This window comes from Rhipicephalus microplus, chromosome X (assembly GCF_043290135.1).
Source record: "Rhipicephalus microplus isolate Deutch F79 chromosome X, USDA_Rmic, whole genome shotgun sequence".
Classification (NCBI taxonomy): domain Eukaryota; kingdom Metazoa; phylum Arthropoda; class Arachnida; order Ixodida; family Ixodidae; genus Rhipicephalus; species Rhipicephalus microplus.
In genome coordinates this window covers 448335610-448355692 of record NC_134710.1, presented here as the reverse complement: position 1 = coordinate 448355692, position 20083 = coordinate 448335610, and the positions used below count along the sequence as shown (strand labels likewise).

General features: G+C 45.4%; 1 protein-coding gene across 4 annotated transcripts in view; it reads left to right on the top strand.

Moving 5' to 3' along the window:
* Positions 1-20083, top strand: part of park (E3 ubiquitin-protein ligase parkin) — a 134701-nt gene that overhangs the window by 17099 nt on the left and 97519 nt on the right. For all 4 annotated transcript variants that reach the window (XM_037413141.2, XM_037413140.2, XM_075880594.1 and 1 more), the window contains exons 3-4: positions 2503-2618; positions 11774-11973. In XM_037413141.2, coding sequence (XP_037269038.1) covers positions 2503-2618; positions 11774-11973 — 316 coding nt within the window. The remainder of the gene's footprint in view (positions 1-2502; positions 2619-11773; positions 11974-20083) is intronic.

The following is a 20083-nucleotide window of genomic DNA, read 5'->3' as shown; positions in this document are numbered from 1 at the left end:
TGGTTATTATAGTGTAAGGTTGTGCACTGTGTGACCCCCTCTTTTCTCCTCCCCACATCAACATTCCCGAGCAGGAGCGGCTGCACTCACCCCCCTTTTCATCCTCTCTTTCCACGAACCTGCCTGTGCGGTCTTGACTGGTGTCACTGAAACTAGGCAATGAGTGAGCCAAAGAGGGCAGGGATAAAAGGAGCGGTCAGGATAGCCCACGACGTCTTGGGCTACGAGAAGCTTGCCGGCTGAACACCGGCCCTGCTGCTGATGGACCCACTTTCTTTTGCTCTACATAGTCCTGTGTAAAGATTTGTTGTTATTTTGTCGTCCTTTTTGTGAAAGCGTCTTTTTGGGGGCAATTGAAGATGGCAACGATCTCCGTTGTGAAGCTCGGGCCCGGCCTTGCTTCACCTGAAAAGAACCTGTCCGAATGCCTACCAGTTTGGAGGAAAATTTACTTTCTGGGTTATGTGCTGTTTGCTTCGTAAAACTTAATGGCTGTAGCATTACAGTGTACAGCATTTTTAAGTTTTGTTCAATTTTCACTTGAGCATGGACAATTTATTGCATTTGTGGAAATTATTGCATGGGCATGCCACGCATGTGCTGCTCTGGCGTTGTACTGCTGCGCCAGTTGCTCCAAACTGCTCCGTTAATGACTTTCTTTGCCAAGTTGCATCAGAACTGCCACATTACATGAAATTATGGTGCACTGCTCCAAAACATGAAAGCGGACTACAGCGGGTTTGTGTCCTGTTAAGCTCTAGTATGAACTGGTAACTGTGTTAATAACTATGACTCTGCTTTGGCTACGTTTTCAAATGTAATATTCTGTATCCTCGTGGTTAGAGTGGTGCTTTCAGTATTGTGAAATTGTACTTTACTAATATGCATAAAATTGTTTTGCTTTTTTTCTGTCCATTTGAAGACTTTCCAGGGTGGACCTTGCCAAGGTAAAGAATACTAAAATTAGGGGGCAACCTCTAAATATTTTTGATTCATATACTACTGATTTCTGCACAAAGATGTCCTCTCTATGCAACCAGTGACGACTTTAATTACATGTAAAGAGTTTCAAGAATGTAGGCACTGTCAAAACATCACATTTCTCTTTGAAAACATTTGTGCACTTGCTCAATGAGTATTCAACACAATTCTAATACCCGTCATGAAGCAAAGAGTATAGTAAAGGTCATTATTGCCCATTCTGAAAGCTGCACCACCACTAGGATTTTTTTCAGTCACAAAACTGAACTAGTGCTTTTGAGTCGTGCATATGAAAAAGCCAGGTTTTTTCGCAGGTAGGCAGTACTGAACTCTTAAAGGCGAAAGGCGGTCAAAAACTACTTTTCGGGCTTTGTGAAGAAACACATCCTGTGGATAGCAGACACTGCTACAAACATATCAGTGCAATCTTGCAGTGGTGCGCTGCAAAACAAAGTTTAGAAGTAGAGCACAAAGTTGCCATTTTCTCGGCCCCCCTCTTTTCATGGCCTGTGCCCTCTGCACCTGCGAGTGCCTGCTGTTTGACATCAAACAGCAGACAGTATGTTATTAGCCGATAGCCGACATAAATCTAGAGCAGAATTTTGATTAGGCGTGCTTCTTGCCACAGGGTGCGGCTGCGTGCAAGTCCACGCCTTATACAGTGAGTCACGCTTGCGCATTCTAGCACAGGAGAGAGGGATTGCGATTAATGATGTGCAGTCAAGGTGGTTAGGCAAGTGAATGTTACCTCTTTCCCTCATGCTATTCCTTTCTCAGTTTAGTTAAACGAAGAGAAAAAATAAATGCTTAAAGTGCTACTGTACTCCGCTTGTTATTGAGCTCTTCAACAAATTTTCCGGCAATCAATTTATGAGGCAATGAATACTAATACTTATGTTAATCAATGATTGCTTGGAAAAGTGGTTCAAGAACTTGCTAATATACCCATGATTTCATCTGTTTTGGCAGAAAACTGACTTCCTGTTGCTCGGAGTTGCCAGTTCACCATATAGCAAGTGTACTTTGGTTTCTTTTATACCAGGTCACTTTTAGAATCTTTCACTCATGTGTCATCTTTTCTGGGCTTATTCACATTTTGCTGACATTATAACTTTTATTGCTAATGTTATGTTGTTCAGTGTTGAAGTCATGCATACATTGAGGCAGTCCTCAAATAACAATATTCATGCCATAGTAAATTTGCAGCGAGGAAAAAGGAGACTACCTTTGAGACTATTAGGTCATCGTTTCTTTTTTCCTTTTCTGCATAGTGTGACTAAATTACACACATGCAAGACCTAAGGGTTTTAAAGATTGTTAGCTGGTTCATGATTATTGTGGCAGAACAAAGCAGACAACAGGACAAATAACGCTGTGTCGTGTACGCACTTCATCCCATTGTCGGTGCTGTTCAGCCACGGTGCACATTCCCGAGTTCTGACGCACATCGTATTGCTTTTGAGCCAATAAAATACATCCATATGGCACAGGTTTACCCAGGAACCTCTTTGTGCATTCCAGAGGCGGACAAGGCTCTGTTTTTTGTCTACTGCAAGCGGCCTTGTGACCGTGTTCTTCCAGGCAAGCTCCGGGTCTGCTGTGAATCCTGTGGTGAAGGTTCCTTCATTCTTCAAAAGGTCCATTGCCTTCTAGCTTTTCCAATTTAATGAGAATTCAAAGCTTGTTCATATAAGTTATTTTTCACACGAGACTAGGTGACACAAGACATGGACGGCAGAATTAATCTGCCGCCCATGATGAGTGAGAACCAAATCCAGCATTTTCTAAATACAGTGGCCAGAGGGGCAGATGAAAATTGCTTTAAATGGAATGCCGAGAAAAACGTTCCGTACTCTTCACAAGAAAGGGAGATCTAATTCCATATGCCTATATTACGTGGCATGGGCAGTAGCTTGCAATAAACACAAAGCAGATAAGGTTTTGATACTGGATTTTAGACTTACCTTTATGACAAAAAAAACCTCAAGAGAAAATGCTTTGAGACAATGTACTGAAATTCATTTGATACTTACCATGAGACAGGGACAGAATAGGCTTATTCAACCATAACTTCTCAACTATTTTGGACGAGCAGAGCTCATCCTAGCAGAATAGGTACTCCTCTCTACCATTCAGGCGGAGAAGTGTGCATTTACGGCTTGCAATGGCTATCATTCACTAGATAGGCAGCATTTGGTCAAGGATTTATTTTCTCCTGTGGTAGGAGCGTGGTTTTTGTAAGAAAAAATGGCATGCAGTAGTGACAACCCATGCACAGATTTGAACATGAAAAAGAAGCTATTCATTTTCGTCATCTTTTTTTGAGACATAATGATTCCAGTACAGATATTTATTTTGTGTCCAAAAGTGAAGACAGCAATGACGGTGAATTGAGTAGCTGCCCCGGGGGTGATGAAAACAGCTGGGGCGTGACCATTGCAAGTGCTCATCAGTGAAGCAGCTTTGGGTTATTTCCTCTTTTGAAATTTTTCACACAGCCCCAAAGCTTCCCAAATGAAATACCCCAGAGGTGCTTAGCCTACACATGTGAATAAAGATGGGGTGTCTGTAACTGTTTTGTTTATAAGGTTTTTAAATTTTGTCAGCAGAAGGTAGCTGGTTTTTTATCTATTCAGGGTGTCTACCAACCTGGAAAACCTGAGAAACCTGGAAAAGTCAGATGACTTGGACCCTTCTTGAAAAGTCGGGGAAAATTCGGGGTATTTCTGAAAAATCTTGCCTGCGTCATGGAAATTGATGGCAGTCTGTGCGACTATCACAAAAATAAGCATTACCATTGATCAAAGCTTAAAAAGCCACTCCTTCGGCTGCAACTACAGCGAACAGCTAAAAGATGTGTATGAAAAAAAAAAAAAAAGCAGTGCGCGACTGTTGCTTCTTAGTGAAGATGCGAAAGGATACACCCACCAAAAGAATACAAAGTTTGCTGACATTATGGCACCTGCTACGGGAGCTTTGATCACAATAATAGCCATGAGAAAGGCTCAGCGTATTTAAATTTGTCGTGACGTAAGCTCTGGAAGTATATTGTTGGAAGCGTCCCATCACTCCTGTTCAGCATATGTGCAGTTGTCTCCATGTGCTGTTATTCCAGGCGCACGTATGGTGCAAGTTTTTCTTTGGCCAGAACGTGCACGCTTAATCAGTCAGTTTGGTGGCCTACTGTAGATTCCACATTTTTCGCGAGGGCATATGAGATCACACGTAGTTTCCGGACATAATATTCGCGTTTTGTTTAACTCTTTCCTTCAAATTAGTTGTCTCACCGCAATGTACTGGCTGTCACAATCGTGGCAGCCTAAAGTAAAAAAAGACAGTGGAAATTTTCGCTTGACAACTTGTCCTTCACGTTGTCTAGAGCATTTCCTAACTTCCTTATTTGTACAAACACATTTTGATATCTGTTGCTTCTATATATCACACAGCATATCTTACTTTCGAACCACAACATTATTCACATTTGAAATTTGTGCATGTTTGTCTTGACTATGATTCAGGTCGGCTTGAAGGCCTTCTGGTTCGGCTGGGACTGCCAGTAGCAGAGGCTAGCCGAGCCGTGTCATGCCGTTTATTTTAATATCACTGTGATCATTATTATTATTGGCCATGCAACAGAAAATGTCCTCATCTACGCATTTATTCCTGGTAGCTCACGTTTCAAGGGTAGGGTTGGGTAACTTCACCTAAATTTCTCATTTCAGTTTCTTGAGATGTTATTATTAAATCTGTTATTACTTTTCAGTTATGTCCATAAAAGAGTACACGAATGAAGGTAACTCACCAACATTTATCATAAATTTATGGAATCGAGGGAGTGTTGCACCCTGACAGATTCCTTTTTGTCAGCACATGTTCAAACGTCATTGCTTTAAACACTACCCCTAGCTTTCATTGATGATGTTTGATGTTTTGTGGCTCAAGGGCCGTTTCGTGACCAAAGAGCGCCAGTGCATGGTACTAGAGATATGGACAATGATTGTGATAAGTGGCTGTATAAGGGCCTTAAAATTCCTCGCACTAAGGCTGGTAAAAACTTAGAAGTAATAAAATCATGACCGTGCCGTGAAAAGAGTGTGGTGTTAATGGATGACAAAAGTTTGTGATAATAAAAACTATGGTGGACATGTATGGCATTAGCACAAGTGCCTCGATCGTTCACAACTTTGCACCCAAGGGTCGTGAGGCATGTGCCTTGTTCAGTGTAGCCACTGCAGCAGAGACCTCTCTGGAGAGGTCGTGCTACAGAATGCCCGGGTATATGATATGAAAAGTATGGACGTCTCTCAAAAAAGCCAACAACGATTCATGTGTGAAAAGTGGTTCCCTACCGTTGAATATTGCAGGGTGAAGTGGTACCTGTCATTGGTAGGGTAACGAATATTGTTGTCTTTTCAGCGTGTCTAATTCTTTACACTGGATTAGAATGTGAAGTATGGTGAGTGCTTCTCCATATCTGCCACACAAAAGTGGATTGCTACGAGACAAAATAAATGAATGTGTTGTGTGTGTATGTCCTGTTCCGAACCTTGTAAGGTTTACTTCTGTGTGGCATGATTTTGATACTGGCGGCCAATGAGCAAGTTGCGGCTTGGTGACATGCAATTTATTACCTGTGCGTATGTCCCATCTGCTCTGCCAATAACCCCTGAGCTTTCGTTTTACAAAAGGTTTCAAGTCGTGTGCAGGAATCGGTATCGATGTATTGGTATCGGTTTTGTTGGCGGATCTAGCTAGCTTGTCCACCAGAACATTGCTTTGTATTTCGCGGTGTCCTGGCACCCAGCAGACTACAACATGCTGCCTGGATGAGTAGACTGTGCATAAGAGTGCATAAAGCGAGACAAGGACAGGGTTTGTGTGCTTTTTATGAGTTTTCAGTGCTTTTACTACGCCGTAGCTTTCATTGCAGGCATCTGAGAACTTTGTGGAACTCTAAGCGTCAGAGCCCAGAGAAATGAAAAATCAAGATGCATTTACTCGTTGTGAAAAAAAAAAAAAACAAGAATGAAAGATAAAAATTGAAAAAAAATTGCAGTATGGCTCCGTTCTTGCGACATAGTTCTTAGTCATTGTTCAATGCAAGGTGCACGGAATACGCGAGCAGTAGTGATTTTTTTTTATTGCTGAAAAGTGTATTATTGCTGAAAAAGTGTATTATTGCTGAAAAGTGAAAGTAGTAAAAATGTAGCAATCTAGGTCGCATCAGATATAATCCAATCCACATTCTAAACAGTAAAGTCAGTAAATACACGTGGATGTAATCCAATCAACATTCTAAGTGACCTGGACTGTAACCATTATAGTGAACTAAAATATGTTCCAGTGGCAGAAACAGTCAGGCTTTGGCATCCTACTTTTACACAGGTACCACGAGATGGTGCAACTTCTACATTTTCTAGCAGCTTTGACTGCATTGTAGGACAGTCGTTGGCTCCTTCGAACATTTAGCTGTGGTTAATTTTAACTGATGTGTTTGCTTTCTGGTTCTTCCAGCCACCTTGCTTACTCTCTGACTCGGAGGTTGCGTTTTGGCCAGATACAGTCAAATCTTGGTATAACGAACTTCCGGGGGCTGGGGCGATTCGTTCGTTATTTTGAAAGGTCATTATAGTGAAAGCCCAAAAATGAACCATAAATACTTATTTTGCACCGGCCAAAACAACTTACCTTTAAAACGGTGGGTCGTTGAACTTGTTTTTCACGAAAAAAAAAAAAAAACAAATGCACAAGTGAACACTAAGATATGCACATTTACTTGAAGAAGTCTGTGATTTTTTTTTTTATGCGTGCAGCACAAACTTTGCAATGCGAAGGTCTCCAGCTCATCCACATTCCTGTGGTGCGATTCGGTGGGGCAATCAACTCTCTCGCTTAGCGAAAACTGTTTCTGCTTTTTCGTCGCAAGCAGAGATAAACTCATTGTAATAGCACCGCAGCGCAAACGCTGACTTGCTTTGTGGACGCGATAAGTAATCACAGAAAAGAGATGAGCACAACTGACAAGGCCTTCTGGAGCACATGTAGAAGTGACAAAGAAAAACTCGAAGCATATAGTTGTTGTTTTTTATGAAGAAAAGAAAGAGCTAAAAAAGAAAATTCCTCGCGTTTAATCGGTTTTCTGCGCCCTCGCTGTCTCAGGCTTTTCGCGCCCATGCTTCCTGCTCTCCTACTTCCACTCTGCCTCTCCGACCTTGTCCTCCCATGTTGCTCTTGCCCCTCACCTCGGCACTTGTAAACCTGCAACATAGGCGCTTTAATAAAAGAAAAAAAAAAGTCCTCCTTTTTTTTTCCTTCCACACCATCGCACATGTTCCGAGAGCCAAAGCGTCGGTTCGCTGTGTTGTCTGCTTGCGTACCCCTTCGGTGGTCACTACAGATTTCAGAACATGAGTTCGTTGTACTGAGACATTGTTAATATAACAAGGAACTAAATTAGCACTTGTTATTCTGAAAAGTTCGGTATTCTGAAGCACATAGTAGTGAAATAATTTTACATTGAAACTATTACCAGTCGGCACGGGATTTTTAAAAGTTGGTTAATCTGAAAAGTTTGTTAATGTGGGGTTCGTTCTACTGAGATTTGACTGTATACATATTTTTTCACATTCACTGCACGTGCTCAGAACATTCTGAGCACTCTTAGTACATTTATTTACTTATTTTATGGGAGCACGTGATTTTTTTTACCACTCGAGGGTCTTGAGGAAGCAGACGTAAAGGTCATAGAATTTGCTTTAAATAATCATGGAAAAGCAGGAAAAGTCGGGGAATTTTGAGAAAGAAAATTCGTAGACACCCTGTTATTGTTCAGAAATAAGCTTTATTCTATTGATTTGACTAAGTATGTGGTGAAAATGTTTTTTTCAACATCAACTCGCTACCTTTTAGTAAAATCAGTTTAGAAATCAGCAGTAAAAAATATAAGCACTTTTTAACCAGAAATTTTAAAAAAAATATTAGCAGTTAAGGGGTTAAGAAATCTCATTCATTCATGATTAGACTATTGTACGATAATCTATTGGTACACTTTCTAAGTGTTTTAAAAGTTGTGGATCGTGTTTACCATCCTGGCATTTGACTCTACAGGAACCTTTCAAACAAGCCCCTTAAAAGTCTAGGCTGTATAGAATTGGCAGGTAGTTTACCTGCAGAGTAACCATTGTCTGTATTTCTAGATAGGTTCGTCCAATTCATCTGCTGGTGTCTTCTACACAGCTATTGGTTTGTTGTTTGCAGAATGATGTTCTTCATTTCTTTCAGGCAGCTGGCAGACGACAGCGCGGTGCGCATGCCTGTGCGGCCATTTTAAGTTAGACATGAGAAATTTTTGAGGCGCGCTTGCTCTCTATTTTTCTGTGCGCTTCTCGCATGTTTCTGGTTTTCGCATTGTTCGCCCACCCAGTTCTGGTCATCGGTGTTCTGAGCCATGTCGAGCCTGTGCGTATTCCTGAAGGCCGGACAAAAGTGTTATACAATACAGTAGAATCTCGATGATACAAATCTTGCAGGGTCACAAAAAATATTCCTAATAGCCAAAATTCATATCATCGGAACACATGCAAAACTAGCTAAATTTGCACCGAGTTGGAAGCAAACTCATTTTGGGCACTCCAAAAAAAAATTATTTTTTGAAGAAAAATCTCTGGTGTCTTTCTGCTTCTTTTTTTTGCTATTGAAATGGTGCTTTACATATCTTAGAATTCCAGCGTCAAGAGGTTGCAAGTGGGTCATAGTGTTTGCGGGCAAAAAAAAAACCAGCTTGTCATTTTGAAGTGTTACTTGCTTCGGGTGGAGGGCGCACTGGTCAAGAATTGGAACAATTTTTCGATACTTGCACTCCATTCTGTCAAGGAGAGACAGAAATTCTTCGAACAGGGCCGTCATCATCAATGCTTTTTATTTGCGCAATAAATGCATGGCAAAAGGCTCATGCACTTGAAACACCGAGGCTTCTGAAATGTTCTAACGATGGTCAGCTTAAGTTTTTCCAACTCGTCGGCGTTACAACACAAAAAAACCGTTATTCGTTCTTTTCTTTTCTTGCCTCCTTGGCACGCTTCACCGTTTAAGCAAGGGCTCTTCTCAGGTTGAAGGTTAAAAAATAGGCCTGCTTCATCTGTGTTAAAAACATCACGAGGCTCATACCCCAAGATAAGTGACTCCAGCTTTGAGAGCCAGTCGCTAACAGTTGTCTCGTCAGCCTTCTTAGCTTCCCCGCAGACACTTTTGTAAACAAGACTGTCTCGTCTTGAAACGGTGCAGCCATCCTTCTGAGGCCGTTGCACTACAAAGCACCCAAATAAATTTTGATATTGTATCTGTAATGGGGTGTATCAGTTGCTGTTATCGTGTGGAAGATATTACGTCGGCCAAACAGGTCATTGTATAAATGACAGGCTGAAGGAACATATTGTCACGTACGTCCCGCGAAAAAGACGAAGGCGACAACGCATACGCGCATCTGCACGCTTTTATGCAGAACGCAACAACGAAAAAGATGAGGAACTCTCTCTCACGCGGTTAACAAAAATACCGACCGGTTGCTGTTTTCTCAGCGTCTTCGAGTACGACCTCTCTCTTGACGTCGCGACACTGGTGGAGGTGCTGGGGCCTGCAACCTGATGCAAGAAAGCGTTGTTCGGGACCGTACACCCAGTTTGGAGCCTCAACGTCTTGTTGCGACTCCAGTACACCGATTCAGCCGGCGCCTATTAGGCCTAAGCCCAGAACTCTTGACGGCATCTCCTGTTACCAACATGGCGGCCCCTTCAGCGTCTGCGAATCTTCCCCCGGCCCCGGCCCAGACGACTCACCCTTACCAGGTAACTTTCGAGACTCCTCGTGTTCCCGAAGTCTTCCGTGGAGAACCGTATGAAGATGTCGAGGACTGGCTCGACCAGTTCGAGCGGACCGCTGTGGTGAATCGTTGGAGCGTGCAGATGCGCGTATGTGCTGTCGCCTTCGTCTTTTTCGCGGGACGTACGTGACAATATGTACAATGTGAATCATTCTAAACAAGGATGGTTGTCCGTTCACTGCAGCCTGTGTGGCAGCCGGCCAATATTTTCAGAGTTTACTATTGTTGCAATATGCAGGAATTGCAACACACGTGAGATTATTGAGGCTGAAAAGATATGTTCATTAAAAGGCCCTTGTGTTAGCACCCTTTCTGTCGCACTCACCGATAAAGAAATGTTGTTTTTTTGCTTGTAGGTGTGATGTACGTATGCATTATCTATCATTGTGTTTCGCGCATGACTGGTGCAACTAGTGACTTTATGAAAGCGAAGTCTTCCGCAAGAAATAAATTGTTGGCAGTTCAGCGCTCTGTCTCATCTCTTCTATCCCCTCCTGTCGTTTGAGCTGTTAAGCACTCTTTATCATGGTATACTAACATGCTCAATCCTACTGTCTTTCGGAGACTGTTGCCTCCCGCTCGCAGGTGGCGCTAGCAACTTGCAAAACTGGCGGCGCAGCACACACTGCTTGCTTTCGCAGCTGTCGCTGGGGCGGCATTTATTTGTATCAAATGACTAGGGTAAAAAATCAGTTTGTACCAACTGTTCTCTACCACATTGTAAATTATTGGGCCTCGGCTGGCACTACAGAAAAATTCGTATCACCTCGAATTTCGTATCAGCCGTGGTCGTATCATCGAGATTCTACTGTTCTCGCTGGGTGAAACAGCGGTGGAACGACTGCGTGGGTCAACGATGCGTGCACGCTCGAGTAGTTCACTTACAGTAAGTTGCATCACAATGGAAATAGGTATATAATTCACTACCTAACTACTGTTGAGGTTGGAATTGAGTCGGTGTTGTGGCCTGTGTCACAGCCATGAAGGGAGCAGACGGCATTGCAGACGCCACAGCGGATGCAAAGAGTATCAAGCGCACAGATGGCCTGAGGCCTCTCGAACTGGTTCAGGACCGCTCGGGACTCGGAATCACGTGCGTGTGACATAGTTGCCTATGAGCCAAGGCGTCCGCGGGCCGCCGGCGAGTAGTCTGGGACTTGATAAATCAATGAAGCTCACTAATGAGTTCATGTGCTGATGCACAATGTGTATAAGCACATTCAACGCATACTTTGTGTTATACAGCTCGCATGCACTGTGCAGAGGAGTGTCAATGTCGCTGAGCAGTGTCTGCATGTTGTCTTGTGAAATTGTAGATCCAATGGCGTCTGTTCGCAAAAGCAGCTGTCTGGTAGCGGTTTTGCCAGAACAGTGCATGGAGGAAGAAGGAAGAGGATCAGGTTCATTGAGCAGTGGAATTATAAATATTGCTTCAAACGTAAGAAATAGCAAGCTGAATCCGATCGCGCAGCCAATAGAGTTTAAGAGTCTTGAATGTGTTGTCCTTTCCAAAAGCAACGAAAATTGAGCCGCTGCTCCAGAAACTTGGTTTCATCATGGCAATCTTCTTTGTTAGGGAATATGCTCACATATCTGCTTTTCCTTTTCCTGATGTTCATTATAAAGGGTCACTCTATGCTCAAGTCTACTTACAATCGTGTAAATGAGGCATGTAAATTTATTTAAGGCTCGTGTGTTACAGTAACACGTATCTATTGGCCATGCATGTATGGACAGAGTGGCGCACAAGAGTAGCGTAGCTGAATAATGAAAAAGACACTGTTGAAAAACTGTTCCACTGATTGGTCCGCATGCTTTGGATATCATGCTCCTGAGCCAATCAATTTACCTGTCAAGACTGTCCTCATGAGATAAGAAAGTTGGTGTACCCAACTAAAGTAGCATTCTGTGCAGGACCCATCCTGCTGGAAAGATGTACTTGAACCGGGCCGCCTGTTGGGACAGTGCCAGATCTGTCACCAAGTGCGGGCCGCGCACTTCTTTTTCAAGTGCACAGGCAAAATAGGTTCGCATGATGACCAGGGGCCTATTGTGCTGCAGCTGATACGCTACAACTACCTTCAGGTGCCTTGTCTTGCGTGCCTGGATGTCAGGTGAGACCCCTCTCAATCAAAGATTTGAGGAATCAATGTTACAGTGAAACTTTATTAAACTGTAGTTCGGTGGAGCTCGAAGAAGTTTGTACTAAACTGTAGTACTGCTTAACTGAAATATTGTCAAGTCACCCACTTACCTGCCAAAAAAAAGAAACCTTCAGGGAGTGCGATGAAACAGAAAAAAACCTGCAGTAATTTATTAGTTTCGTGTTTCAAAGTCTGTTATTTTCATTGGACAGTGCGTTGGCCTAGCAGCAACAATATCAGCCTGAAACTTGCTTATACTGGCCCCACCACAGTGGTCTAGTGGCTAAGGTACTCGGCTGCTGACCCGTAGGTCGCGGGACCAAATCCCGGCTGTGGCGGCTGCATTTCCGATGGAGGTGGAAATGGTGTAGGCCCGTGTACTCAAATTTGGGTGCTCGTTAAAGAACCCCAGGTGGTCGAAATTTCCGGAGCCCTCCACTACGGCGTCTCTCATAATCATATGGTGGTTTTGGGACGTTAAACCCCACAAATCAATCAAACTTGCTTATACTGTGAGCCAGCTATTCTGCCAGCCCCCTCTTGTAAAATACTTGCATGACACTGACACAATGCGCAGCTTCTGCCTCTGTCGGACCTGAGTTGCCCGTGCTGTCAAATTCAGTGTCGTTCTCATCACTGTGGTTTGGTAACTCTGCTACAACAAAGGCAAATGTCGAATGTCTGAACATCACTGTCTACGTCTCTTTAGTCAAGGAAGAAAATGCCTTCCGTAATGCCCTGTCGCTCCAGCACTTCTGCAAGCCGTGTTTCGCAAGCTTGGTCTACGATGTCTGAAGTCTAGTCGATGTTGTCTCAAATGTCATCTGCGTCACCTGCACACACACTGAAGCCAGCACACTTGAAATTGAAACAATTTTTCACTGTCGTTCCTTCAACCTGTTACCACTAGTATTCGAGCCTTGTCTCACCTTAATTATTGCTAGCCAGCCATTGCTGCACACGAAGTTGTCATGGTTGAGCAAAAACCAGAGCCTTCTCCCTGAGTAGGGGTCCTCTGATAGGCTGATTTTTTTGACCGTGCAGCTTTTAGCCACTTGACCAGCACCTCCTCTACATCAGAAAACGGCGGACTGCGTAGCCAACACCTTTTCGCAGTTGCAGTAGCACTGCCGAGCAACTTGTCTTTGGAATTCTAAGTTCCACACACTATGCCTAATGGCAGCTCTTTTTTGCGGGGCAGTACCGTTTTTTGTGCCACATTCAATAGCAGGAATTATGTCGAATTTCTCCTCAATTTTTCAGCACTTGGGGCGTTTGTCCAGCTTCGGCATGACACAAGTACGAAGCAGCACAAGCACACGGGGATGACACTTTAAAACGTTGTTCCCGCAGCCTCCACAGCTCTCACGTACATCACTGCACAGCTAGAGAACACTTACGTACCGCGCCAAAAGAACAAAGAAGAAAGGAAAGCAAAGCGCACACCGTGTTTGCGCAAAGTGCGCCACGTGGACAACATAAGAAGCCTAGCCGGCTGAGCGCTGAGCTCCCAATGTCGGAGGCCATGTACTTCTTGTACTGAAAAAAATCCAAGAGAAGGCGCTCAACACAGCGGCCATCATCACCAATGCAAACAAGCGAGGCGTGTTTGTTCTCTAGGGCTTGCTGCTCTGCCAGGATGCCCACTGGGGGATGACATGGCGTAGCAAGTGCGTAACGAAAATTGGAAAAAGAAAATTCATTATGTTCAATGGCCGCTCAGTTGGGGATTTTATTTTACTACTTTTAAAACGAAAGTACTTTGTAAGTGGGTACAGTTTAACAAAGTTTCAATGTATCTAGTAGGCTACGTAGGAGGCGACAGTTTTCAAGCGCTCTGTGATTTAATTTTTCATTCAGCAATACCTTATTGCTTTTGTGAGTTAGTAAAATAAGATAAGCCCAAGTCATCCTTTCGTCCTGGAAAGCATTCAAACTCTAATTAATACAGGTGAACCTGGCAGCACCATGTGTATGTTGGGTGATTATCTGCTCACATCGAGCACAAAGTGCTGTATATGTGTGACTCTAAAAGCAAAAATGGCATTACTGTTCAATAAAAATGCAGTTCACATTGTTATACTGGGAAGCCTTAACCCATACTGTAACGACAGGATGCTGTATACCTTCATACCCACGTGTGACACTACGTTTCTTGTGTGACTTCTAAATTGCATGGTCGCCATTCATGATTGCATTGTTAGCAAACTAGGTTTTAACCACAGCAGCTCTGGCAAGCAGTTCAGTCTTGGCTGAATGCACATGGGCATTCAGCAATGCATAAATGCTGTTTATGATCACCTGAAAACGACTGCGGTTGGGTCTTCAGCAAACAGTACTTTATTTTTTGCTTGTTGTGTTGTTGGCCGCTTGCTTTGAAAAATGCATGGTCACCATTTGGGTGTTTTCTTTGTTAGACACAATATTTGAACTAACATTGATATTGTGCGATAACTTGCCACCACAAGGCCGTTGGCAAGTTATCTTTCCGTCCACTTTCCTTTCTTCTCATTTACATTACAATTACTTCCAGTAACATCCCGCATACTTTCTCTGGCATTATTGTCTGTTAGTTTTCGTTAACATTTGCGTAGGCAAATATTAACGAAACATATATTCATATCGGCCCGAATTTGTATGAACTAAAAACAAGATAAAGCTGATCATGAAGATTAACAAGAACTTTATTCGAGTCAACCACTAGTTGCTGAAAAAAAGTTCATGATGTTCGTTTTTAAACTTTCCTGCCTTCACTCTTCGTCTCAATGAAGGGACTGCGGTTTCATCACTCATGCTGCTGGTGCCTAAAGCGCATTCCCGCTTGGCATCAAAGGGAGGGAAAGTGGCGAAACTTATTGGAAAAAGCGAGGGAAGTTCCCATGAGTTTTGCCACGTTCACTCCCTTCGAGGCACGGTGTGAATGGACCTTCCTTCCTCAGACAAGCCGCATTGTGCCGTTCGCGTGCAGCAGCCAATCATACGTTCGTATCATCCGCGGCGGCTGGGAAAACTGTTGATATAACCCCGAATGACGGCACATTTTATGTAATGTAGTCCATCCAAAGAACCTCAAAATTTGTATCATTGCAAAATTCACATCAACAGTAATCTTATGATTGAGGTTCTACAGTATACTATAGAACGCGAAAAACAGATGACTCTATTTTGCAGGGAGGTTATAAATTTACGCGAAGTGCACTGGAGCCCTGTGTTGCAAGAGATGTCTGGGTAGCCTACGGGGAGCATAAACACTTTTTAAAAACTCTTTCTCTGTGATTGTTGATATATCAGTGCAGAAATATACGTATCGGCCATTTGGAATGGCAATCAACAAGTGTTGCAGCAAATCTGTTATTGTGAGCTGCATGCTTCAAGGAACCAACACTATCTAGGCCCAGCTTCTGCCATGGTTGTTCAGGCCATTCAACAGGTTGAATGGAGCTGGCGATGTCTGGTGAACACCAAGGCAGGCAGAAGCAGCAGTCTTTCACTTCCATTTTTACTTGCTTGTCCATGCATGGCCACCATAGCTGCTCACAAAGCCGCGTCTTAGTGCCCGTGATACCCAAATGTGTCTCATGATTGATGCCGATGGGCTGAACCGGGAGGGAAGAAGGAACAATAAGGCACTCTGTACTCAGTAGAAGGCCATGAATAACGGAAAGTCTTTTCTGATCTGGGTAGAATGGCTTCGCCGAGTTCCTGGACTTGCATGGCAGCCAGGAACTCGGCACGAATGACTTGACAGTTTCCAAGCAAACATTGTTGGACAGCTTGCCAGAACTTCTTTGTCACACAGCCTGGCTCAATCAATGAGACTATTTCTTTCACCTTAGCAAGGCCCAACTTGAGACTGAAAAGTGATGTACACTATATTGGCCAAGCTGGTGGACCCGCCTACACGCTTGGCTGTGTGGAAATAGAACAATGTACCGAGCTATTGAAACTCAGTGGCATAGCAATAGACGTGTGTAAGTAGTTGAGTGCAGAACCTTCAGTCAATGTCATCAACACCCATCAGACAGTTCCTTGGTCAAAAATGTAAAAACAAACTAACATGTGTACATGCGGGGTGATATGCAGAGCAAGTAGGAGCGAAATACCCTGAAAACATAGACTGAACTCTTGCCCCAACGCAATTGACGCAGACAGCCCTGATTCAGCAAGAAATGTCACCATAAAATTTGTGACTTGCGTTTGTACGTAAATTCCACTTCATGCAGGATGTTGCATAGTCAGGACTGCCAAATTAGGAAGCACCTTCACCAAGTTCTACTACACAGAACCTGCCATGCACTTGTCAAGTTACATTGTGAAAGTGGGCGTGTGACACTGATGCCCAGGGGTCCCACAAGCTTCATTGGAAACAGTGTGGCAAAACGGAGCACCTCCTGTGTTCTCGGTTATGCGGGGGGGGGGGGGAGGGGGGAATGGTTCTGCTGCTGCACATATAAATCACTTGAAGACACGATAACTTCTGTTGAAAGTTGGCTGCTGACTGTGAATCTGCTTTTCAAAAAAAAATGCTAGGATTGTTTGCGACGACACCACAGTGAAACCAGCTCAGCTGAAGCAAAAAACTTCTTTTGCTTGCTCAAACTGAAATTCGAGTTTGCACTGAGCTCTCGAGTGAAAGGTTTTAACCCTCGAGCAACAACCGCTCATGTACGTGGTTAGAGGCTTTGGTAGCAATGAATTTATCCCACAGAGCATCCTCATCTGAGGCAAATGAACTGTGTGACGCTAGCTCCCTGGGGTGGCAACATAGCCATGAACAGACTAGCCAGTGTATTTTGGCTGCGGCAGGCAGTGAAACTGATTATGCTTAATGACAATAATGCACGATGTCAAAAACTGGTGCCGTAATGCAGGGAGTGCAGTGTTGCATTTGTCAGAAGTGGTCGTGGCAGACTTGTCATCACCCTTATAGGTCAGTGCTGGGACTTGGCATTGTCAGTACCGCGGCACTGAACCCTGCAGCCAACGTCTAGCAGGTGTGCTGGCCCTCTATCCCCAACATTGTAAAAGAATGGCCTTGCATCGCTCTGATTTGAACTCTGGATCCGGATGATAGTAAGGTGCCACACTGATAATTTCCTCTTACTGCTCCCCAGTCATTTACGGACGACCATCAAGTGAAAGTAAGAACGGTGTTGAAGAAAGCGCAGGGAAACTCTTGATGGGGCGAATACAGACAGCATATCTGCCAAGTCTTCTGGATTGGCCGGGAGGCTCCCAGATTTCGACCGTTTTTTCCGGTTGTACGGTTGTCATGAAAATTTCCCGGAAGCCGAAATTTCTGTGCCTGATCTGGCCGCATTGACAAAAAAGCAGCTCAATCGGCTCCAGGCTTTTCGGACCTACTGCATTTTATTATAAGTATAAGAGGCGTTCATATAAACGTACAGTATAATTTCAGTGATGCGAAACCGCGGCAGATAGGAACTCTTGAAATTCGCCAGCCAAATTTTACTATGTTCATTGGGCCTCAATTCGAATGCTCCGAACTCATTTCCTAATCGCAGTGGGTGATACGAAATTTAGTACGGAAATCCTTGAACGAAGGCTGAGAGCAGCGTACTCGGAGCGAAGTACGCGTGCAACCGGGGCACGCACTGTCTTCTACAGTGCGTGTGATTGTCGTTGCCACAATTGCTGTGGACGAAACCGTGGTGCCTGTTGACACGATTATGTATGCCGATGACGTAACTGACAGAACCCCGAAAGTGTGTGCTCAACCAGTCAAAGGAACGCTGCTTTCTGGTCTGCGGACAAAACTGTGGCAGATGCTATCATAGATGGCATAAAATGAACTACCTTTTGCTGCAACCGCCGCGCACAAAACCGCGGTCGCGGTGACGAGATAGCGATCTACGAGCTCCGAGGGCACGCAGTGGTAGGTTAAAGGCAGTAAATACGTAAAAAAAAAAAGTTACAGTTTTGTCGCAAGGGTGAAGCAATAAATGCGACAGCAACAACTTGGAATGCAACGCTGAGAATGGCAAGCAGATCGAAACGGCCAGTGCGCTGCTCACACACAAATGACGGATGAAAACGATACTCGCAAAACTAGAGCGAACTAACAACGTTTACCACTCATATAAAACTTCTAGGCGCGTAAAACTTCAGACAACTAACATAAGAGACAAGGACGAGCGCAGTCGACACGTAATGCGCTGTTTACCACTCGACACGTAATGCGCTGTTTAAACAAAAACGATGCATGATACGTAATCACAGGTACAGATGAGTACAAACAAACAAGTGTCCCAGTTGTTATACCTCACTGTGTATGAAAAGCGCACTGTTTTTGCAAAAAGGGCTGCTTGCAGTGCGGTGGTTGGTCGAATCCGGGCTCGGCCACGCCCGAGAACACCCGATAGATCCGCCCAGCACATCTCAGCTTCCCTGACTCGACAACCCATGTAGACGCCGACTCGCCAGCAGGTCTCGACCGTGACCACGAGCACCGTCGTCGCCTGGCGTAGCTCGTCGCCAGAGGTCTTCTGCTGTCCAGTCGTGACAGGTTGCGCGCCGTAACGGGCCGGTAGCCGCCACAACCCCCGTTCTGCCACTGCTGCCCGACTGCTTCGGTTCGACTTTCTTCTTCAACGTCCCGAAGAATCTCTTTCATGCGCCCACTCATGAGCGGCGCTGCCACGCACCACACACACACTTTCGTCTTCCTCTATCTTCCGAGGTCCCGTTTTGACTAAAAAGCGTCCCCGAATCGTCACAACTGTGGAGATAGGTTTGCACAAGGCTTACCTACTATGCGCAACCGTGTAGGGATGCGACGTCCTCCACTGCCGCTGCGTGCGAAGACGTTGCGGCCGGGTTCGTTATTTTCTCCTGCACGGCGCAGAAACCACGCACGAGGCAGGCTAACAACAACAACGGATTTATTAACTCAAGATGCAGCACAGTGCGACACTCACGGGCTTGGAGGCCGTATAGAGAACTCCGCAAGACCGAGCAAGTACGCTTGCCTAGGACGCTACGACTCCCGCACAAGGGCCGAAGTCATACGCACGAACGAGAAGCCGCCTGCTGAGCAGCGCGTCAACCTCTCGTGGAGGCCTGAGAGCATCTGCCGCGACGAGCGAATCGTCGGGCGCAACACAGCTTTGAGGAGAGAAGGATGTCACGCACGCCCAATGGGAAATGGCGCTGCGTTGTGACGTAGGCCCGCGCAGCGCACCAGCACAGCGTGCCTGGACATGCCAGCGCGGGAAAAAGCCGACGGTTGACTGGCCCAGACCAAGAGGCGCCCTGGCAGTCATCTTGGCGGATGCCGGCACTTATGCGTGCTCGGGCTTATGCGTGGTGCGCGCGCAGCAGCTGGGGAATGAGGCGCCAGGTAGGAGGGCGCTCTCCATTTTCACATCCCGCCCTTCTAAGACCGAGGCTGCCCTAAAGACACCGTAATGACAGCATCCACCAACACCGAAAAAACTGAGGTCCAGGTCCATCGCGTCCACGAAATCGTCGGGTGCCCCGGTGTCTTCGTTCAGCGGCGTCTCAGCAGAAGCCTGGGGTCGCGGGAGGGTGGCAGACACCGCAGCAGCGATGGCCGACTTGAATGAAGAGTCCGTGACGAGCGCCACCACGACCGCCTGAACGGAGTCGGTCGACAGGGCAGGTTGAAGGCCCGGGCCAGGCGGCACCGCCGGAGGGGACAGGATCGCAGGGGCACCGCCGGACTTCGTTCGGTGAACCGGTGAACGGAGGTGGGCAGCCTCGTGTACCAGCAGGACACCGCAAGCGTCGCAGTAGGATGCCTCGGGAACCGGCGGCATCGAGGCACCTCCGGAAGCGTCGAGCAGGTCCGAAAGGGTGCGCCCGCGGAAAGGACGTGGGATGGACTCAGGGTCTGACTCCACCAAGGCTTTGCGTTGCTTGGACCAGCGACGAGTCGACACGAAGGCGACCGGGGCCTCAGTGTCATGTTGGAACGTGTACGTAGCGACTTCACGATGAGGCGGTGTCTTGTTAGCCGGGGATGGGGGAGCATTCGACGGAGGCGGCATGGACGCAGCCGATGCCTGCAGAACGACCGAGCACGCGGCTGGTCTCCCGG